Raw genomic sequence first — 23,172 nt, forward strand, 5'->3', positions numbered from 1 at the left:
CACTCACCTCCTCCTGAAGCTCAACACAAGGTCCCCGGCCCTTCCTTCAGTCCCATTAATGGCCATTTTGGGGTTCCTGCAAGTGATTTCCTTGTGCAGCCCCACCACGGTGCTGCCAGGTCACTGTGCTCCTGCAGGACTTGGAGAACTCTGCATGCCCCAGAGGCCGGGTTAGCCCTATGAAGGCAGCTCAGGGCATGCCCTGCTGACATGAGCACACTTGACTCTAAATACCCCCCCGGGCTGGTTTGGAGCCTGGTGTAATTATCCTGTCCTAATGAGCTGGATGGGAGGGAGGGCTGCAGCTCAGCCCACACTGGGTTCCTGCACTGCGACTCTGGCTCTCTTCCTCCATTCAAGAAGCAAAGAGCTTAGGCTTCCTTGGCTCTCATTCTCTTTGCCATGCACTTAAAAAACAATTTTCCCCAGCCATTAAACTGAGAGCCTACTGGGCTTTGCTCTGCTTGTATTGGTGCATCTGCTCACCTCATCACTGGGTCCCTGTTTTCATTTCCCTTTCTCTGCAACTCCTTTAGGGCCTCACCATCTCTGAGCCACCTTCCTCTTGTCCCTCTGCATCAGGATGGCCTGTTTTGGTGCCCCTAATGCAGTCACTTTAGGAAATTGCCAGCTTCCCTGCTCTCTTTATCCCTCAGATTATCTACCCTAGAGATGTCACCTACCAGTTCCCAGAGAATTTCTTTTGCAGACCATTATCATCATTCTGCTGCTCTTGCTCCCTTTCTCTTGGCACCGTGCACTCCATTATTTTGTGATTTATTTCCTGAAATTACCTCCCACTTTTTTTTCTTTTTTTTCTTTCTTTTTTTTTTTTTCCTTTTCCCCAAGCAGTTCTGCTCTATTAGCCCAAATCAAAGCCAGAGTAGCATCTTCTCCGGTAGCTTTTTCCATCATTGGAAATGAGATGTTGCTCTTAACATGCCCCAGGAATGGAACAACTCCATCCTGCTGTATCGCTCTCCCATGAGGTGTTGGTAGAGTTAAAGGCTCCATTACCAGCATGTAATGAGAGACCCAGGTATTGAAAAGTCCCTTTTACTCACCCACCTTCCCCATGATGACTCACCTGAGGGCTGGTCCACCAATGTCCACCAGTGTGGCCCACATCCAAGTCAGCTGCTACCAATTCCTTGCTAAACTTTAGGAGGAAAATCCCATTCTTTCTTGCCATTCGCTGGTATTTTCTGGGCAGAGAATACCTCCTCCCTTCATCAGCAAGCCGGCATGACTACAACGCTATAACCTGTGCAGTTCTGCCTCTGCTTTTAGGGGTACAATTTGGTGAGTTCAAAGTGGCATCTGCCTGGGAAAAGGAGAAGCATCCCTTAAATGCCTCAAGCACCTGTGAAGGAAATGAAAGAGGTAAACAATTGAAAAATATCAAGGTGAAGAGTGAGAAAGAAAAGAGCTAAAGAGATTGCCTCCCAGATAACCTAAAGGTTCACTTCCACTTAAAGATGTGGCTTTTCTTTCTTTTGTCTTAATCGGTTTCTCAATAGAAAAAAAAAAAAAAAACAAAAAAAAAACAACCTTGAAGTCGAAATAACCCAGCACACCAAAGGACAAAGCAATTGCAGGTCCCCTGGTTGGTTGCCAGATCAAACTCTATACAGTAACAAAAATAAAGGGGAAAAAGAAGAAAAAAGAAAAAGAAACAATACACCTCAACAGGTCGCCCAAAGGGAAAACAGGCAGCGAGGTTGAAGAATAGGAGGAGAGATTGGAAAGGAAAGTTGGCCTGGCTCCAGGACCTACTTGTGCACAGATCCCTTAATGGCCAACCAGTTGTGGCTGCCCTGGGAAGCTGGTGAAAAACTCCCATTCGTGTCATCACCAGAGGCTTCAGACCTGGTAAATAATGATAAATGGTGAGCAATGTCATGCAGTAAAAATCAAGGAGAGAAATAGTGCCTTAGAAGGAGCTGCAGAGTAGGCAGCTCTCACACTTGAGGTGCTGCTTCTGCTTGAGCAGAGGGATTAGGATGTCCCACACCTCCAGTATGGGGCTGGTCAGGATGCTCAGGATGCTCAGAGCTCCTTGGAGATACATGAGTTCAGGATGTCTGCTGGTCACTGTGGAACAGAGCTGCTCAGTGGAAGGAAAGAATAATGAAAAGTAATGAAGGAGAAAGACGCAACGCTCCTAGTTAAGGGCAATCCCATGGGGTGAGGGCTGACCTCTCCTTTCACCCGGGTATCAACATCTCACGAGCTCAGAAGTCCTTGAAATTGCTGGAGAGAGGATAAAAGAATAAAACAACTGAATGAGATCAATTTCCCCGTATGCAAGAGATGTTACCGGTGCTATCTTGGCTCTTGCTGATGCCCACGTACCAGCGAACATGCTTCAAGTTTCCTGAGAAACTCTGCCCTGTGGGCAGGTCTTACAAGGCATAATAGCAATGCAGCTAGCAGCATTGCCCTGAAACCTGTAGGATTTAACAGCTTGGAATGCACTTTCTAAGCGTGGTTTTAACTAGCCCATACATTTTTTACAGCGGGGTGAATAACTCTCTCGATTTCATAGCCGGCGATCCACAGAAAGTCATTTTCTATTAAGCTCTTTATTGCTTTCAAGGGGGCAAAAAAGCAAAAGAACGCAACCAAAGTTCCATTTTTCCCAAAGTTTGGTGTTGTTTTATTTTTTATTATTATTTTTAACTTCTCAGTGTAAGTCTTGCAAGGATTTTTGAGTCAGACTCTCCACTTCTGGCATCCATGGCTGTTTGGTTGGGAGTGACAGTGAGGTACATCGCAGCTCCACAACTCAGCTTGGAGGCTCCAGGTGTGTCTGGGATCCAGATTTGGGCTGAACCTCAGTGTTTCAGCTCAGGGTTTGTCAGGTAAAACAGCAGAGGGATTTTCATGGTTCCAGGCCATCACCATGGACAAGCAGTGGGGAAAGTTTATCAGCTTCCATTCAAAAACAGGGAAACCAAATGTCTCCTACGGGCACAGGCTGCTGACAGCCTCAGTGCTCCTCTCGCCTTTGGGAATGATACTGCCTAAAGTATCCATGATGCTGCTGCCTTCATGCTGATTTATTGCTGACCTTGTCAAAATTAGAAACAGGCTCTTTCAGGCTCAGAGGAGGCGTGCTCAGCCCCTGCAAAGGGATGAGCATCTCTCAGCTCATGTGTTCAGGGCTGTGCATGTGTTTGGTCCTCACCTAGGGCTCAGCCCACTGTGGCATGTATTTGGAGGATGGAGCTGGTATTCCATTGGTGGGAACAAAAAATTGCTGTTGATGGCCCTGAGACGTCTTCTTCCTTGGCAGAGAGAAACACCAGGAGAGAGCAATGGGTCTGGACACCAGCCCAGGCTGAGTCAGCATTTGAGTGTGCAGAAGCTCTAACATTACACCATCAGAACTGGGACTTAAATTATAAGAAACTAAAGCCATGTTCCGAGCCCCAAGATGTCCCTGAGCCCCACAGAGGACAAAGCCATCCCCTCTCCATCCCACTGACCAAGAGGCTGCAAATTAAGCTTTGGGTCCCATCCCTGTCCAAGATCCTGTTTTCCTGCAGGTTTTGAAGGCTCAGCGGTCCGCCCCCAGTAGCACAGTGCTGCCTGCCAGGCCCAAAGGCTTTGGCAACTAATAGCTTTTTATGGATACTTGAGCTTTGATGGAAGCCAGGGAGCTCCTGGATGCAGCCATCCACCACAGCATCCCTCCTGCCCTGACCTCTGTCCTGTTTGCTTCATGTAATAAGACAGGAGAGCAGTGGGTTGGGTTTGCTGAATCTGACCAACTGTCCAGCTCCCAGCTGGCACCAGGGACCATTTGCTCCCAAGTTCCTGCAACCAAAAATCCCTGCCTTTCACACTGCTGTACTCCAGCTCCATGTATATTTTCGGCTCTTCCCACAGTGATGTAATAGCTGTGCAAGAGATCTTGTTGCTCAGTCCAGCAAGCCCTGCATGGAAGACTACAGTGCATCATTTACCACTATTTATCCATCCACTGGGAACAAAAGGGAAGGAGGGCAACAAGAAAGCGTGCTTCAGATGGCTGTGGTTAATTTGGGCTTTGAAATGATAAGACTCACAAATACAGAGAAAAAAGAGCTGCTGAACCAGCTCTTTGCAGAAAGGGCAACTGCACATATGTGCATGTGGGTGCTGGGGACAGAGGGAGGGGAGGGAACTGAGCACAGTGATGGGCTGTGACACACTGCCAGGGGTAAGGCACATCACTGCCACACGACCAAAGGATCTCCTTCAGCACAAGTCTTGTGTCTCCATGCAGCTCTTCAGGCAAAAAAAAAAAATAACCTTAACATTGATTTTAAGTGCTGGATTGTAAACAGTCCAACCCAACGCTCATGGTGCTAGTGGGAGAGTTTAAGTGAGCATGAATGAGCTGGAGCCCACAAACCCTGACAGACCAGCAGGCATGCTTCCAAGCTCCCATGCCCTGCACCGGCTCCAAGCTCAGCAAAATTACATTAGGCATTTATATCCACTCCTTAACGAGGTACTTGCTTATTATAGGGCAGTAAAAACTCAGCCTGGCTTGGGTCCTCAGTGCCAGTTCACATTGGGGCACTGCTGTTTCCCAAGCATCTTGCCCTGTAGGGCAAAGCACTGAAATTGCTCCTGGTTCCTTCAGAGGGATGTAGAAAGGAGGGTCTTCCACCCTTCCTCGATGCAGTGTAAGGACTGAACCAGGGAGCCCGTGTGGGTATACAGCAGGGGATGGGAGCCTGCTTGAGACCAAAGAAGAAGGGAGAAGCCTTGAATCTTGGGCAGCCACAACCAGAGCCAGGGCTGCCACCTCCTAGCTGTACACATGCATGCAGCTCATCTGAGGTGGAAAAAAAATAAATAAAACAGATTAACCTATCTGACAGTACAGCCAGGATGTGTCAAAGCCAGCCTGGCTGGCTGGCTAGGAAAAAAAAGTGGTTATTACTGCAAACTCTATATACATTATTTATCAAATGAAGTCTCTGCAGCACGTCTGCGATACATTTCCCTGCTCTGGTTGTCTTCTCAATGGTAGAAGTCAGCCTGAGCCCTGCAGTGGGGCTGAGGGTGAGCATCTCATTGCCCTCCTAAAACACTGGCCTCTACAGAGGGGATTCATTGTGTCCAAGAAGTGTGCTGCTCACATGCATCACAGCAGTATGCAGTGTGGAGCTGTGTGCTCTGTCTGGGGGGGGTCAAAGTCTTGCACTAGCAGTGCTGCTGCCCCAAATGTGTAGGGGGAGCTCAGTAAAAATGGAGATTAGTTGGAAATGCCTCTGCTTTTTGAACTGCCTCCTGGAAGCTTGTCTGGCTTCTGGATGCACACATGGATGTGTTGCATACATTAATTTGCATCGTTACCACAAGGCAGGGCAGTGGTTGGCAATGCTTTGGAGGAGCTGGGATGGGAGCATCCCATACTGGGTAATTCGCATCCACTGCAGCTACGCACACAGCTCCGAGGAGGAGCAGGAAGGCTCACGCACTAATGAAACATGACAGCAAGCAGCAGATACACGAGCACGAGGCTTTGCTGCCTTTCCTGGAGCTGTGTGCTGAGAGCAAACAGGGGAAAAAAACCCGTGCACGTGGCTGAGAGGGACCCAAAGCCAGTGCTGTTGAGGTGGGGTGAATTCGCTAGAGATCCGGGCTCTCAGAATGGATTTTCTTCTTGCTGGAAGATGCCCATGTGGTCCTGCACCTTATATCCATGAGTTCTGTGCAAGGATGGGCAAAGGGAGGAATGCCAGGAATGTGAGTGGGAAAAACCATGATTGATGGAGAGGGAAAAAGAAGGATAGAAATTGCCTGCTTATGTGATGCTTCACCTGGTCCCCACAGCCCCACACCAAGCTCCTGCCATGCAGGTGCTCAGTGTAGCCATAATTAGAAAGCAATCTCGCAGTCGTTTGCACCTGAAGTCCATTTAGGATGGGCAAAAAAAGCAGAGTAGCAAAGGAAAAGCAGAGCTGGGTGAGCATGGGTACAGGAACCGCTAAAAGCCTGTTGGTATGGTTGGATCTAGCAGCAGTTCACAACATATCCCTGTGGGACACAGCCCCATCCAACAGCCCCTACCATGCCGTGCCTGCAGGTCCTCCATCACCCTCCAAAATTAATGACTAGTGTCCATGCTGAAGACAAAAATAACCTCATATTTATTTTTGCTCTTAAACTACAGTTTCCTTATAGATTAAGTGCTACTACATAATTGGAGAGGATTTAGAGTGTGTTTGTGCCCCGCAATGCTCTGTAATTATGGTTAATTCCTCCCTTATGGCTTCACCAGCACAGTTCTGGGGCCAGAAGAGCTGCATATGGAGGTGAGGGGCAGAGCTGGTGTCTGTGAAACTATGGGTGGGATCTCCAGAACTCCTTTCTTTGTAAACTTGGGCATTTTGGTGGGAAAAGGGTCTGCAGAGCAGAGAGCGGGGCACTGCATGCAGCACTGCAAGCCATCATGCCGAGAATCACCTGAGGATGATGTGGGATCACAAGGGTCAGATTCAGGCTCCACCTGCCCACGTGTAAAGGAAAACAGCTCATCCCAAAACTTTTCTCTCAACCCTTCCTGTGGGAACATACAGAGGCTACTGATATGTGCCGCAAAAATCCAATAAAGAAGCGTGTAATGAAAGAAAGATATAATGTAGGCTGCAATCACAAAGGCATACATGAATTATTAAGCCTGCCAAATTTACAGGCAGCTTGGGGAACTATAGATTTCTTCCTCCATGTATAGTTAGGGAACTGCTGTTTAAAGCAGGAGAGTATTTCATCCTTAACCACACAATTAGTCAGCGGGGGAAAAGCACTCACTCTATGGGTACCCATGTCACAAGAGCCAACCTGTATCAGTCCTATGGGTCCTGGGGGCACCTGATATGTTCAGTCTGGTTTTGCATGGGGATGCTGTTGGGTTTTTTTTAAACCTTAAATCATCTCCAGCAAAGATGTTCCCCAAAAGCAAGTGGTTTTGCAGCTGTGCCATACCCACATCCATCGCATGGTTTGGGCTTGTCAAGGCCAAATTTACAGGCAATAAACAAAAGGCTGCAGATGCTGCTCAGGGCCACAAAAACCTATAATTCAGGTGGACACACTGCAGGATGTATCTTGGCTTTTTACTTCTTCCCTTTGTAGGCCCCCAGTACACAAATCCTGGGTGAGGGAAGGACATCTGAGAGATAGAGCACTTTGCTGCTTCTGGAAACAGCACTCCAGTGTTTATCTCAGTTTTAGATTGTTTCCTTTTATTGAGCCCCATGCACATAAACGGCAGCAGATTGATCATCTCGCACATCCCTGAAGTTGAAGCACTCAGTGCCTGCCAAACTTGAATTTGAACTTTAATTCTTACCGGGTAGGCCCCAGATTTGCCTACAAACATGTTGTTAATGCAGCCTCTCTCCCTTGGTAGCTTTCAGACATACCTGCAACCCCAAAATGCACCCATGGTCCTGTTTATAATACTAAAAGAAAACAAAGAGAGAGCACCCTTAGCACTGTGCCATGGGGATACAAACCCCCTGCAGTATCACCATGGCCCAAAGCTACTCCATGGGGTGGGCAGAGAGGTGATGCCACCATTCATTGCCCAAGAAATGAGCCCTGGGCAGCACCCCATGGGCACCTGCCGTGATGGAGATCTGGGGGAGGACTTTATTTCGTTCCTACCACCTAAGCTGCTCTGCGATGCTGCTGCTTTGAAGCTCTGGCCCAGCTCCATGCTACTGGCTTGCAGCCACAATTCCTTCCCCACTGAACGAGCACAAAAAAATAAAAGCAGGGAGAGAGGCCAAGGAGCTCGCACGGAGCCTTGCATGCCAGCAAGTCAATCAAAGGCAGGAAGCGCTAATTAGTCCCCGTGCTTCCCCCTGTGCCTGGCCTCTCTGTCATATGGGGACAAGAGGAGCCAGCCACAGCCACCAAGGAGCTGCGGAGGAACCTCGGGTGGATGAAGACTGGGGGCTGCTGGGAGGCACTGCATGCAACCCCACTGAGCCAGGCTGGGTCATGGGGTGTTGGTTAATTCCACATATCATCTCTATCACAGCTAGTTCGCTCAAGATACCTTTCTCCATGGTGGTCCACTTACCTGAGTTAATTATCAGGTCTTCCTTGAAGGGATATCTTTCCCTCATGGCCGACAGGAGCCATCACCACAGGGTAAAAGCCTGTGTTCTTTTTCCAATTGCTTTGGCAATACAACTCTGCATAGAAAGAGATCCTAGCTGCTTGGCTTCACTGCCCACTAAGACCAGACTACTGGTCCCTCCATCCCAGCACTGAAGCACCTAGGTGGCAGCACAGTCAACATTAGGAGTCAGACGGTTTCTGTCTCTTCCTCATCCTCCAGCCAAGTGGATCCTACATATTTGGTATGGAGGATGATGGTTGAAATACAAATATGGAAACAGCTGGCAGGTGGATTATATCACACATCCACAAACTCACCATGGCACACACCATGTGCTTACAATGGTGGAAGCAACCACCACTGCACGGAAACATATCCCATACCCCATTCCACCCCCCATCTGAAAAGGTGGGGAGGTCATTCCACCTTGGAGAATTTCATTTATCTGCTTTGCTTGAAATCACAAAGAAATATAGAGAGAGAAAGCCTAGCAAAGCTCCATGTGCCTGCTCACAAGAGAGGCAAGCATTGAGCACAGAGCCAGGAAGAAACATGCAGGAGGAACGCTGCAGTAATATGGGATAATAACCCTGCAAAGACTGAGAGGAGGCTGAATAGCTGTATTTTCTGTAGTACCATGGTATTGTAAAAGAAAAACCAGTAAACAAATATTTTCACCGAGAAGCTGACGAAGAGGGGGAGGCACTTTCGTTCCTCAAAGAGGAGCGTTAGAGCAGGGGAATAGCGCTGAGAGAAGGGAACTGCTCAAGATTATGGCCCTTGCAGACAGCAGTAAAGTCAGACCACAGACAAGCAGCAAACCACTCTTCCCTCCCATCTCCAAAAACCCAAGCTTCTTGGCCTGAAGGAGACTGCCCCTGCACAAGGACACTGGCTCCTCAAGGCAGGTCCCATCCCAATGGGACCAGATCTTATCCATTCCTCTCCCAAGGCATAGAGCACTCCTAGGAAAAAAAAGATACTGTGAGAGTCCCAGTGGCTGACCCCATCCATACTGGGGATCACTGACTCCCAAATGATGAGAGCAACGTAATTGCAGTCCCAGTCTCACCTGCCCACTAGCTCTATCCTGGGATGGATTGGGCAGTGATTCTCATGGCAAACCTGTTGATGTCCAGCATTAGTCAACACACAGTAGTCCCAGGAAGAGTAATGGGACCAAATCCATCCCCAGCACAAATAAGCTGACATTGGTGGTTTTTGGTTGCAGATAATCATGTCCTTGGAGTCCAGATTGGTACCTGGGGGCTTGTAATTGATACAGAAGTGAGAAGTTACTTATTTTCAAATCAAGGCAACTTTAACCTGTAATCCAGAGCATGGGTAGGAGGTGAAGCCACTTCATCACAAGGGATTTGTCTGCTCAGAGCACAAACCTAAAGGAGCTCAAGCCTGCGTGGTGCAATTTAACGGTGTTTTGTGTTGAGGCTGCTGTTCCTATAGCTACTGGAGGAAGCTTAGCAACCTCAGGCTCAGCTCCTGGGCACCATGTGTGTTTGTGGAGGGGTCCAGAGAAGAGTAAGAATGTGGTATTTTCACCCATGCATTGTCATCACCCACACACTTCTGGCACCCATGCTTTAACCCCTTATGCCCTAAGCTCTGTGCTGATGTTGCACTGATTGCAGTAGCCACATGGGGGTGGAAGCACGGACGTGTGGGGCTTTGTTAGTACCAAATCAACTGTTACCTTCAAAAATACTATAGGAATAAGAATCTGTTTCTGTCATTGAGAGCTGGAGCCAGAGTGCTGGGAATGCAAGCTCTGGAGAATGCCTACCTTCTTCCCCCAGCACTGTGCCCATCTTGGGGCTGCTTTGAGCTCTACCAAGATCAGTGGGACTGTGCATATGTCAAGCTGGTCCACATCTCTCTGGACAACTTGCCTCTCTGACCTTAGTGCAGTGTCAGGTCTAACATTAATCATGCTCTTTTTCCTTTCTGTCCATAGGTCCTCCTCACTCTTGGCCAACCAAGGTTGGCTTAGAAGGCTCCTCCCTCTCCCAAGAAAATGGGGACTGACAGTGACAACCCAGTCCTGAGAAACGTGCTCATCAGCTTCAACTTGCTGCTCTTGGGTGCTGTCCTGAAGCCGTTCGAGTGCCGGCTGGAGGTAACAACAGAGCCAGCCGAGAGGCCGTCAGTGGATGAGGAGGGGGGCCTGGCCAACTGCAGCCCACCCATCAAAGAGCAGCCCATGGTCTTCCACCACATCTACAACATCAACGTCCCCGCGGACAGCTGCTGCTCCTCCATGCTCAGGTCTTCGGCTGAGGAGGTGAGTTCAGAAGACGACAGGCTGGCGGAGTACACGGAGCAGACCTCCGACAGCGAGAGCCAGGTCACCTTCACCCACAGGATAAACTTGCCCAAGCAGGCCTGTAAGTGCTCCACCTCCCTCCCGTCCCTGCAGGAGCTGCTGAGCAGGATTGAGATGCTGGAGAGGGAGGTCTCCATGCTCCGGGACCAATGCAACTCCAATTGCTGTCAAGAAAATGCAGCCACAGGTAGTAATACGATGCTGTTAGCTCTTGTTGGGGACACAGGGCTCAAGCAAAAGGCAGGAGAAATAAATACAGAGCTGGTAATGTCACTCAGAGCAGTGACGAAGGAAAATCTCTGTTCAGCCATGGTGTCACAGCTGTGCCAAGAAAAGCACAGCTTAGGGCCTCCAAGGCAGGGAAATCTCTGGGAGGGATTCAGTAACTTGAGCTTGTTATGGAAACCCCATCAGCAGAAGAGTATCCACCAGGCAGAGCTAAAATCCCATTAAGAATAAAATTGTGGTTGGTAAGGGATGAGCAGGGTGAGCTTCCCAACCTGTTTCCTCCCAGTTCTGTGGGCCCTTCACTGAGAACAGCCTTGGCTCTGCACAGCACCGCTTAGCAGCAACTGTAAGCATCACCATGTTATCAGCATGGTCTCTCAGGTAGCCCCTCCTGGCTCCAGGCTTGGCTCAGTCCCTCTTGGATGCCCCCAGTGTGGCACCCATCAGCTGTAAACATAAAAGAGATTGGACAACACCCTTGAAAGACACATCTGTGTGCACAGCAAGGGTTAAAATGGAGTGGGAAGAGCAATAGGAGAAACCTGATTTAAAGGAATACGTTTGAAAGACCGATGGAACAATTTGGTTTGCTTGCAACATACGTAGCTTGTCCCATTAAACATTTATCACTAGTTGGAGTCTTCACTAGAAACGGAGATGTGTGCTGAGGTAAAACTGGAGTAATTTCATTCATTTTACCCAAGCTGCTTTCAATTCACCACACTTTAAATGAGAGCAAGATCCCTACCCCATAGCCTGAGGCACTTCCCCAAGGAAAGAGCTGTCTTACAGCACACCTACAAGCATCTTCTCTCCTCCTTTGATAACTTAACTAGAGGATGAGATCTGAAGAGAACCCAGTCGCCATTCCCAATGCTTGCAGTTTCTTGGGGAAGCATCCTGCAAAGGAGCCCAAACCGCTCTGTCTGGCATAGTATGCAGCTAAGCCTTGCTGCAGGAGCATCTATCAGTTATCATCCAGGTAACTCACCTAGGATGAGAGGTTAAGTAGGGGGGACAAAAAGTCCCAAGGCTCATGGTCTTTGCAGTGCAGAGGCTTCCTAAGGGTTGGAGGAAGCACTGAAAAGGTTCCACTCCTCCTTTCTTTCATAGAAGAAAGAGCAGATAAAGTCAGAAGGGGAAGAATTAGCCAGGCTGGTGTAAACCCAAAGCTGAAGCAGCAGGTCCATGTTGTAAGGAAAAATATGGGAGGATGGGCAGTGTCAGAGCAACTGGTGCCCTCATTGCCATGTGTCCCCCCTCACCCCACGGCAGCACTGCTGAGCAAAGCAGGGACATCAGAGGACTTGGCTGTGTGCTCTCCCTGCCTTCCCACAGCCCTAACTCATGTGCAAAACAGTCTCTCCATTTCAGCTGGAGTCAGAAGGATAGGGATGAATATTATATGTCTTTGATTATAATACTGGGACATAATATTGGGATGTCTCAACTGTACGATGAAACTGTGTTGGAGAGGAGACAGCAGAGTCCACTGAGATGTGGTTAGTGCAGAGGGGTTGGCCAGGGTGGGCTTTTTACCATGTAAAAAGCTGTCTGGAGCACTACAGAGAAACTAAGGGGAGCTCTGGCACCCAGGAGCCAGGAGCTGAGACTAGAGCTCCCACCCTGAGCCCCAGCATGACCCATACTGAACCTGCACCTCAGGCATCCCCAAAACCACCAACTCTCACAAGACGAAAGAGCTCAGCTGTAGGGAGGACCACCCCTGCCACTTGCCCTCCATTCACAGACCCCACACCAGGCTCTGACCGCCCGTCCCGCATCATTTTGCAGGACGCCTGGATTACACCTTACCGTGCAGCGGCCACGGGAACTTCAGCCTGGAATCGTGCCGCTGCGTCTGCAGCGAGGGCTGGGCTGGAAGCAACTGCTCAGAGCCGCGCTGCCCGCGGGGCTGCTCCAGCCGTGGGGTCTGCCTGGAGGGTCAGTGCGTCTGCGACAACGACTACGGCGGTGAGGACTGCTCCCAGCTCCGCTGCCCCGCCGGCTGCGGCTCCCGCGGGCTCTGCGTGGATGGAGAATGCATCTGCGAGGAGGGCTTCGGAGGGGAGGATTGCTCTCAACCCCGCTGTCCCCGTGACTGCTCGGGAAGGGGACACTGTGACAACGGCACCTGCGTGTGCATCGAGGGCTACGCTGGGGAGGACTGCGGGTGGCTGCGGTGTCCCAATGCCTGCAGTGGAAGAGGCGTCTGCCAGGATGGCCTCTGCGTCTGCGAGGATGGCTACGGAGGGCAGGACTGCTCGGCAGGTAGCAGGGGTGTGTGGGAGGAGTCAGACCTGATTGCATGAGGAAGGAACACAAAGTTCCCGGAATCTCATAGGAGCTCCACACATTGTGGGAGGAACCAAAAGATCTTTGTGCTCACATCCCATAGTTTGATTGCCTGCCTGTCCCCTAGAAATGCATAAAGGTTTGAGAGGCAAGCAAAAAGCCATTGAGATTTGTCCAAATACTGGTGGTGAACCACTTTTACTACAGCAGTACAAGCAGGTTCTCTTGAGCCTTTGCCTTGCAATAAAACATGTGAGCACATGACCCCCAACCAAGAGCCCTTGCCCATGTCCAACCAGCAGACCTGCACTCCCTCACCTGTGACCAGAGGATAAGCCATGCACATCCTGATGCTCTCCCTCTCTCTTCCTGTCAGTGGCTCCTCCTGAAAACCTGCGTGTGACAGGGATCAGCGACAGCTCCATTGAGCTGGCATGGGACAGCCCCGGGGCAGCCACTGAGTATGTGGTATCATACCAGCCAGCCGGGCCAGGGGGATCCCAGCTCCAGCAGCGGGTGCCTGGGGACTGGAGCGCCATCACCATCACGGAGCTGGAGCCAGGTGTTGCCTACAATGTCAGCATCTACGCAGTCATCAGTGATGTCTTGAGCAGCCCTGTCACCACCAAAGTGACAACCAGTAAGTATCTGCCTGCATTTGTCACTTGGTACCCCAATAACCAGAGGTGATGCTCATCAGACGGCTGCAGAAGCCAGTGCTGGCTCATATAATGAGGAATGTTCAAAGCAGCCTGTGAAGATGCATCCATGTGATATTTGACCAATCCTATGATGGCATTCCTGACAGTCTTGCCACGGTGTTGTGCAGCTTTCTTAAGCCAGCTCACATTTTCTGTAAAGACCTTCCAGCAGCAGAAAATTGAGCCTTCAGAAAAAAATAGTGGACATATGTTTACCCATATGTTTACCCATATGTATGTATATGTTCATGGGGATAAAGGAAAGGTGGAAATGATACCACTCTTTGCAGAAAGTCTCTGTTTGAGATGGAAACCCAAGTGGCAGAAAATCAAGGAAAATTTCAATGCTTACCTGAAGCCCCCAGAACACAGCCCAGAATATCTTACATTTTTTGTGATATATCATATAAGTCACAGGTTCTGCTCCTTTCTCTGGATGGCTCTCCAAGACAGAGGTAATAGCACAGCAAGAGGGGATGTTGCTTTGCATCATGAGGTTCTTAATGCCAGAGGAAAAAGGGAACAGCAGGATGTGACAGCAGCCTCCAGAAAGTACCCTTGGGAAATTAAAGGCAGAGTGAGCAGGGGAAAAACTAGTGATGCCAGTACCACTTTTGTAACCCCATTGCTCACCCTGTTGTCACGATGTTATTGGGTGCAGTGCAGTGGGATGCCACAGTGGAGGGCATCCCCTTTGTCTCCCTCCAGCCCAAAAGGGCAATGACGTTGCTAACAGAGACCAGCAGGGCCCTATTTTCATCACCCCAATAACAAAATAGCTGCAAGGAGGTCAACCCAGCCCTCACCACCTCCTGGTCCCTTCTAGACTTGGCCACGCCACAGGGGCTGAAGTTCAAGACCATCACAGAGACAACCGTGGAGGTGCAGTGGGAGCCCTTCTCTTTTCCTTTTGATGGCTGGGAGATCAGCTTCATCCCCAAGGTAATGTGACCCCACAGCACGGCATTGCAGGGTACACCCTAAGCCACCCCAAGAAGCCCAGATCTCAATGACCAGCTGTTAGCTGTCAGGGCTCCAGTATCCCCAGCTACGTGCCCAGATAGCTCCTGCCACAGCATTTTAATTGCAGTGATGAACAGGTAGAACTGGTGCCAGGAAAGATGGGAACGATGAAAGTGTTGCCCTAAATATCGCCTATTTTCCATACGCAGTAACAGAAATTGTACATCAAGTATTTCATCTATATTCATAATTTCTACACCATTTAGCCATAAGTATAGCTTCAATTGTATATGGAGCCTCTTTACAAGAGGCTTTCAATCCCCAGCAGTAAAAGAAATGCTGATTAAGGGCACAATTATGCCATTTTCCCTTGTACAAAATCCTTGCTGGAGTCAGGCAGCTCTGGGCAGTAGGAACAGCAGAAGTTGGCCCCAAAGTTTTAACAGCTCTCAATTGCAAAGTGTCATGAGACACAGCACAAAACAGGGACCCGGGGGCCTGACATAATTCATTCCCCTCTTCCAAAAAGGTCTGGGAGCACCTTGGTGCAATTTTTGATCCACAGATTGTGTCAGGAGCCAAAGTTTGGGTACCACAGTTACAAAACCAAGGGCGTTGGGATAGAATGCAAAAACATTGTATTTTGGGATGAAATAGAGCAATAGGATCTTGGGATGTCTTAGGTTGGGGAGGACTTTAAAGGTGATGTAGTTCCAACCCTATGCCATAAAACAGGGTAATGCCAAGAAAAGACCACCAGAGCTTTCAGTCTAGAGGCAAACAAATCATGCATCATTCAAACATTTCATCAATACTCATGAATTAATCTCAGCAGCATCCTCCCTGAAGCAGATAAATGGGTATAGGCGTGTTTTGGGGTGAGGTGTTTGTGGAATAGAAGCAAACACCTCTCCTTCAAGGACATCAGCAATAGGTTTTCCTCAAGCCAGCCCACTGAAGCAAGCTGTTGGCTCCTGTTTCTCTTTTTTTAAGCTTCAAACCAGCAAGAGGCACATTGGGAATGAAACAAAGAGATAAAGTACAAAAGGAAGGCTGTTCCTCGGGCAGGATTTCAGAGATGGGAACGGTTGCAGCTCACAGGGCTTTCATTTTAGTACCGTCCATCAAGCGTGAGGTGTTGCGTTGTGAAGATACAGTTGTGCTCCTGCTGCTGAAATTGGGCTTTCTCAAGTCTGTCATCAGCTTTTCCCCCGAAGCAAGACAGAGGGTGCTGTCTCCCTTGCTGCCTGGAAGCCACGCGGCCGGCTCGCTTGGACAAACACAAAACCATTGCTGCACCCCAGTTAAAAGCAAAACCCAAGAGGCAGCAATGTGGAAAAATATATATATATATAGCATTAAAGCAGTCCTATAGCAAATAACCCCTGTACCGTAGGCTTGCAAATTGAGGTCAAGCTGCCTTTCCAAAAGATGGGTGTGGGGACATTAATTTTGTCCTCAGTGTCCCCAGGGGGAGTGCACACCCTCTCTCTGTACAAGCCACCCTCCACACCCCAAATGGTTCCCAGATACAGGATCGGGGTTGTTGGGGTGCAAAAAGAAAAGAGGAAAGAAATATACAGGGATATTTGGGGCAATGAGAGTGTCTCAGAGTGGCAATTGATGAAAGGCTGCAGAGATAACAGGCATAGAAAAGAAAATTAGGGAAGGTGAGATGGCAATTTATGGATAAAATGGAAGATTTCCTGTTTAATGAGGAAAAGAGATGAATATGGATTGAGAGCTATGTGCACAGATTTGTTTAGTGCGTTATTAGTAAAGACAGCAGCAAGAAAAGATCCATTGTCCAAACACTGGCAGGGAAGGTGACATTTGCAGTTGCTTAAAAGACTTATGTGTTTTTCAGAGTACAAAACAGAAAGTATAATGAATTCAAGATATTTTAAAAGGAGGGGATTCCAAAATAAATACACAATGGTTTCACCCCTGCATGAAACATAGATGGCTCCCGGCACCTGGACAGCAGCTGTGCCATAAAAGGAGGATTTGGTTTTACCTTTTATGTTCTGGGGAATATTCAGGTGGCAAAATACAACAAGGTATGAGGCAGGAGAGAGGATGGGAGCATTTCCCAGCTGTACAGCTCAGGTGCTCCACAGCTGGTGGGTGACTTTGCCCTGGGCTCGTGCATCTCCGTGATGAGACATGTTGGGGTGAGGACGTGATCTGGGGGTGCATGGCTGGGTCATCACCCTGCCACGCATCAGTGCCTGTACTCCCCCAAAAAAGAAAAAAAAGAAGTTTTTTTGTGTTGTTTTTATACCCGTTCCTCCTTCTTATTGCCTTTTCTCCCCCTCGTCCCTGGCAGAACAACGAGGGTGGTGTGATTGCCCAGCTCCCCAGCACCGTCACCACCTTAAACCAGACGGGGCTGAAGCCAGGCGAGGAGTACACTGTCACCGTGGTGGCTCTGAAGGATCAAGCCAGGAGCCCCCCAGCCTCTGACAGCATCTCCACCCGTGAGTGAGCCCGGTGCTGGGCAGTGCATCCCAAGAACCTCAGCATCCCATAGCAAAATCAGCTCCAAACACAACATTTGCTGGGGTCAGAAAGCTGCCCAAGCCAGGTGCTGGGGCATCAGATACACAAAAGTGGTTTTCTTCAACCAGTATTCTGAATTTGAATGCTTAGCACAACCCAAAAGCCCAAGCTACAGGTGCATTGCAGCAATAGGTTTTCACGCAACACTTTGTCCCTCTCCCTCCCAAATTGCTGCAAGCACAGAAAGCATGGTGTGTTTAATGGGGTTGGGAGTCACGGCTCTGGTCAGCTTGCACGTTATAGCTGCATGAATTTCTCTTCTCTGTTAATCTCACCCCAGGCACATTTGGGAGGCTGGATGCACCCAAGAAACAACTCTAAAAGTGCACTGCCTACTCACCTCCTCCATATTAAAGCTCCCACGTGCTTCTGTGCCTCCAAACACCCTGTCCTCCCACCCATTCAGGCAAATCAGGCGGCGGGGCAGGGAGCCAGAAGCAGCTTGATGAAATTCGGCGTGTGAGGAAGAATGCAGTCCCCTCCTCACCAAGAGGATGTGGTGCTGGGCAGAGCACGGAGAGATGCTAATCAGGGGCTTTGGGGAGGAAGGGGTGGTGCAGGGATGGTCCCTCCATTAGACAGCACCTCTCTGGCTGCAGATCTGAGCTTCCTCAGTTCAGTCCTGCTCCACTTGACACGGCTTAACAGAGACATCTCCTGGTCAAGGCAAACCTTTCCCTTTTCCTAGGAAGTCACAGGGAAAAAAAGAAAAAGAAAAAAAGAAAAAAAAGAAAAAGAAAAAGAGGCTGGTACCTCAAACTAAGCAGTTGACTTTAGCAAGGGAGCACAGCAGAACTGTGCTCTCCACCTCCAATGTGAGATTCACTGCTTGGATGAGTCTTGGCCAAGTTGGACACTCATCTCCAACCTAAAAACCCTGCTTCCCAGCAATCCTTCTTCCTCTGTTGCTGTTTTGTCCCCAGACCTCACCCCACTACTTCCAATTCCCCCACACATCTATTCTAAGCTCCTTCATCCCTTCCCAGGATTTCTCACCCTGGGGCACAGCATTCAGCACATCCTGATTACACCATGACATTTCCAATATATGTAGCATATGGGCATATGCAGCACAGCTCAAACTACAAGGCAGACTAGTATGTTTTTTTTCACTACCTTTTGGTCACAGAAGAGATAAAACAGGCAGCCAGTGCATCAGCAGTGCCATGGCACAGTAGCATCTGTCCATGCTGATGGTCCTGCTGTTCTCAAAGCATCCCTCACTTGGGCTGAGCATGTGATTTCCCTTGACCAAACACTGAAGGATGCTGAGAAAGAAAGAGCCCAATTCTCTGCAAAATAGAGTAAAAATGTCCTAAACAACCTCTTCAAGAGATGCTTAGTTTAAATGCTTTAGCTAAAACCCCTTTATCTGAGGGTGTTTGGTGGACACCCTCCATTGTCCCGCTCCCAGCTGTTTATGAAGCCTCATCAGAGCAGTTGCATTTTCCTCTCCCTCCCCAGCACTAACACGTCAGCAGCTCCAAGAGCTGATCCTGCAGCTTAGCTACAAAGCAGGAGCTGGCACTGATGCTGGAACATGTCTAGAGACTTTAGCTCTTGATGGTTGGATCAGTCCTTGGCCCTGTGTTATTTAACACATTGTCAACACCTTTCAAGAGCTATAATAGACAAAGTATCATTGATGATAAATTTTGCCAACAATAGAAAGGCTTGGAAAAGAGTAAATTGAGTGGAAAGAAGGAGATCGTCAATAGAAGCATTTTGAATGGCTTGAAGAGCCAGGCACAAAGGAAAACTGCATTTTTCTATACATCACCGAGTATGAGCAGTTATATAGGAGCAAAGAAAATGACCCATAGAGAAATGTAGGAGGTTTTATTCTGGGAGATGACTCCTGAACAAGACAGAGAGGAATTGTCTATACTCAGCTTGAGAAGGGCAGAAGTTGCATTGCATCTGTAATTGGCACGTATCTATAATGATCTGCTCAAGAGTGATGTCAGGAAAGTGGAGGGTCTGAAATAAGGCAGGAACTCACCATGACCAAGCCCCTGTGAGCGCTTTAGATTGGAAGAGTTGAGCCTCGTGTCCATGCCACCTCTAATTCACTCCACCCTGAAGGCCAAATCACAGCTTGTTGACCCCATACCTGCTGCCCTTCCCCATCCAACCTTCCCACATTAACCTCCCCTCCTTTCCCCCACCCTCTGCAGTCATCGACGGCCCAACGCAGATCCTGGTGCGGGACGTCTCCGACACGGTGGCCTTTGTGGAGTGGACGCCGCCACGTGCCCGGGTGGACGCCATCCTGCTGAAGTACGGGCTGGCAGATGGGGAGGGCGGGAGGACCACCTTCCGCCTGCAGCCCCCCCTCAGCCAGTACTCCCTGCAGGCCCTGCGGCCCGGCGCCCGCTACCACCTCGCTGTCAGCGCCCTCCGGGGTGCCAACGAGAGCCAGCCGGCCCTTGCCCAGTTCACCACAGGTAGCTGGAGGAGCCGGCGAGGGGGATGAATGCTGCAGAGTGGTGTGGGGGGTGGGTGGGAAAGACCTTCAAGAAAGAGCAGATCCAGCCATCAACCTGACCTACTGAGCGCCCTACACTAACATGTGTTCCTCAAAGCCATGTCCACACGTCTCTTGAGTATCTCCAGGGATGGAGATACTGACCATACTTCCCACTGACCTGGGAAGCCTGTTCTAATCCTTGCCTAGCCTCCCCATGAAGAAATTGATCCTAATGCCCAATCTAAACCTTCCCTGGTGCAACCTGAGGCCGTTTCTTCCTGTCCTATCAATTGTCACCCAAGAAATGAGATGAACACCCACTTCACTGCAATCATCATAGGATGGCAGGATGGCTTGGGTTGGAAGGGACCTCAAAGATCATCTAGTTCTAGGGTTTCCAACCACTAAATCAGGCATCATTTCAGTTGCCCAGGGCCTCATTAAAACAATCTCTTGTCAGGTTATTGTAGACAGTGATCTCCTCTCCTCTCCTCTCCTCTCCTCTCCTCTCCTCTCCTCTCCTCTCCTCTCCTCTCCTCTCCTCTCCTCTCCTCTCCTCTCCTCTCCTCTCCTCTCCTCTCCTCTCCTCTCCTCTCCTCTCCTCTCCTCTCCTCTCCTCTCCTCTCCTCTCCTCTCCTCTCCTCTCCTCTCCTCTCCTCTCCTCTCCTCTCCTCTCCTCTCCTCTCCTCTCCTCTCCTCTCCTCCAAATTAAACAGCAATTTTTACCTTTGATGCCACCCACAGACCAGTGTGCATCAGGGAGGTCTGAGTTTAAGACAGTGTTCCCATACTTGCTCAGCACTGAGAGCTGAAACAGGCACAGTGCCTGAAAAATCAGCAATCAGGCAGCTGGAAGCAGCCCAGTTAAAAACATGGATATCTTATTTTATATCTTATATGAATAGCCTAACAGGTCAGTAAAATTTTAATTAATGTTAAGCTTGCAGATAGCTAACGGGTTTAATTTACCGTGCCATAAAGGAGGAGGTAGAGAGCATATATCAGTGCTGTTTTATGGTATATAAATTACTTGTCATGTACATCACTGGTGGATACTAGGCTCCTATTACAATAACCACGGCGTGTGAATTGTGTGTATATATCTATGCAGATATATATATGAGACGAGATGTTCATTGCAATTGGTTTGCTGAGTTGGCCTTCTTTGCTCTATTTCTAAAAGACAACATAAAAATCCCTTCTAAGCCCAGACCCAGAGCAGGAATTAATGCATATCTCCTGTGCAGACAGAGCCTGCCCTGCTCAAACCCAATCCTCGCAGGCAGCTATGGTACAGATCTGAACAGGTTTGGCATGCAGCCTCTGCAGCACTAATAAAACATTTTATCAGTCTGGACAGTGTCTGAGCATGAATGAATCTGTAGAGATGCTTGAGGTCTTCTAGGAGAAGTTCAGGCCAGTGTTCGATGGCTTTAGAGCACTGGTCTTGATGAGTTCATGAGGGGCACCTCCAGGTCTGTGCTGAGCACAGGGTGAGAGCAGATGTCCCAGCCATGGGGATGTGCCACCTGTGTCCCCTCCCCATTTCTCAGCCATGCCACAGCTCCCAGTGCCCATTGGTGAGACCATAGAATCATAGTATCATTAAGACTGAAAAGGACCTCTGAGATCTAGTTCAACCATAGAGACACCATGCTTTTCTTCCTTGTGTTGCACAGAGATCGATGCCCCCAAGAACCTACGGGTGGGCTCAAGGACCCCCGCCAGCCTCGAGCTTACCTGGGACAACAGCGAGGCAGAGGCACACAGCTATAGGGTGGTCTACAGCACCCTGGCTGGAGAGCACTACCACGAGGTTCTGGTGCCACGGGACACTGGCCCCACCACCCGGGCCACTCTTGCAGGTATGCCTGCACTACCTTCATCCTCATCTGCATCATCTTCATCTTTACCCTCACTCATCTCCATTCTCTTTGCAAGTCCAAATCAGTTTGTCCTGGTGCTTCTTCTGTGAGTCTGGGCAATGCTCTGCTGGGAGCCAAGCGATGTCCCTTGGTGGGGCTGTCCCAAGGGTCCAAAGCACAGCTAGCAATGCTGAAATGAGAACTGGGGAGAGGAAGACACTTGAGGATGATCTAGAGAAAAAACACTACTTCTCTTTTTACTTTTCCCCCCCTTGATGGGACACTAATGCTCCATAGGCTGGCCTACCCAAATTCTTTTCATCAGCACAAAGTAAACCCAAAACCAGGAATGGTAATTCCAAGCACATCCCTCTAGCGTTGTGTGGCCCAGGCCACTGTGCTCTGCAAGCACCACCACATCCCACCGTCAGCCTCACGAGGAATGTTCCCTTTGCATTAACACCAGGGAGAGACACCTAAGATACATTTTCCTTTTTCAGCTGCAGCTGCCAGGTCTGCATCTCAGATGGCATTTTTGGGGCAAAAACCCCAACACTTACATACCAAAAAAATATCATTTGTTGAGCTTGAGGCTTATCTAGATCTTCAATATGGCACGGCACCAGGCTCTCCCGTGTTGTGTCAGGCTCAGACAGCTCTGCCATATGGGCATATAGGAACAAACATGTTCAGTGGGAAAGTCTAATGCAAAGCTACAGGCACAGAGGCACTGAGTCATGAGAAAGGCTGGAGGGCAGGAAAACCTTTAGAGCAGTTAGCTTGAAAAATGTGGTGTGTAAGAAAGAATGTAGTAGGGATAGTTTCTGCTGCACTCATGAGTGGAAAAGTGGGACAGAGATGGATGAGGACAGCAGGAGATAGAGTTTTTGGCACTGGTCCCCTGTTCTCTAGGACATTCGCTGCCCTTTGGGATGATATGAAGGGGACAGAAACGAGGACAGCCTTTGCCTTTGCTGATGGCATAGCAGCTGCAAGCAGCCTCTCTGTATCTTCATCACACACACTGTAGCCTTCTCCTCCAGGGTTTCATCACCCATGGTCCAGCCTGTTGGAGCAAATTTGCAGCTGCTGAGGACCTGGTGGGGTCCATGGCATAAAAACCTTCATCTGCCCCTAAGGAAAGTGTCAAGGAAAGATGCTGAGCAGAGTTTATTGAATATTTAAGCTTAAAAACACAGCAAATTTTGCACTGCCCCATAGGTCTCTTTTCAAAGATGGGAATTCACAGAGCTGTCAGAAATATTGGTCATTTTTCCCTATCCAAGAGATGGGAGAGAAAAGGCTGGGCTGCAGGGCTTATGGCTTTCTCTGACCCAGCGGGAAAGATCAACAGAGCATGAGGAGGAGAGAAATGAAGCTGTCAAAGGCCAAGCAGGAGTGACAGACCGAGGAGATGTTCCATGGAGATAGAGCAACCAGCAATAGGTACAGACAAAACAAGCTCCATTAGCTCCTTTCCCATTTCCCAGGTGAGAGAAACCACAGGCCATATCTTCCTCAAGGATCGTGCTTGAGTCAGCTCCCAGCTGGGCTGTATGTTTACTAATTAATGCCCATTTCATTTACTCTGCATAATTTATTTCTTTTCGAGA

General features: G+C 49.1%; 1 protein-coding gene across 2 annotated transcripts in view; it reads left to right on the forward strand.

The window, feature by feature from the left end:
• TNR (tenascin R) overlaps positions 1-23,172 on the forward strand; it is a 50,391-nt gene that overhangs the window by 12,044 nt on the left and 15,175 nt on the right. The window contains exons 2-9 of one of the 2 annotated variants that reach the window (XM_072343901.1): positions 10,107-10,433; positions 10,569-10,662; positions 12,498-12,974; positions 13,375-13,638; positions 14,526-14,641; positions 16,992-17,142; positions 19,402-19,671; positions 21,374-21,559. In XM_072343901.1, coding sequence (XP_072200002.1) covers positions 10,167-10,433; positions 10,569-10,662; positions 12,498-12,974; positions 13,375-13,638; positions 14,526-14,641; positions 16,992-17,142; positions 19,402-19,671; positions 21,374-21,559 — 1,825 coding nt within the window. In that variant the 5' untranslated portion in view covers positions 10,107-10,166. Of the gene's footprint in view, positions 1-10,106; positions 10,663-12,497; positions 12,975-13,374; positions 13,639-14,525; positions 14,642-16,991; positions 17,143-19,401; positions 19,672-21,373; positions 21,560-23,172 lie in introns of both variants that reach the window. The other variant, XM_072343899.1, reaches the window with a different exon arrangement.

The sequence above is a fragment of the Excalfactoria chinensis genome, chromosome 8 (assembly GCF_039878825.1).
Source record: "Excalfactoria chinensis isolate bCotChi1 chromosome 8, bCotChi1.hap2, whole genome shotgun sequence".
In the NCBI taxonomy this organism is placed as follows: Eukaryota; Metazoa; Chordata; class Aves; order Galliformes; family Phasianidae; genus Excalfactoria; species Excalfactoria chinensis.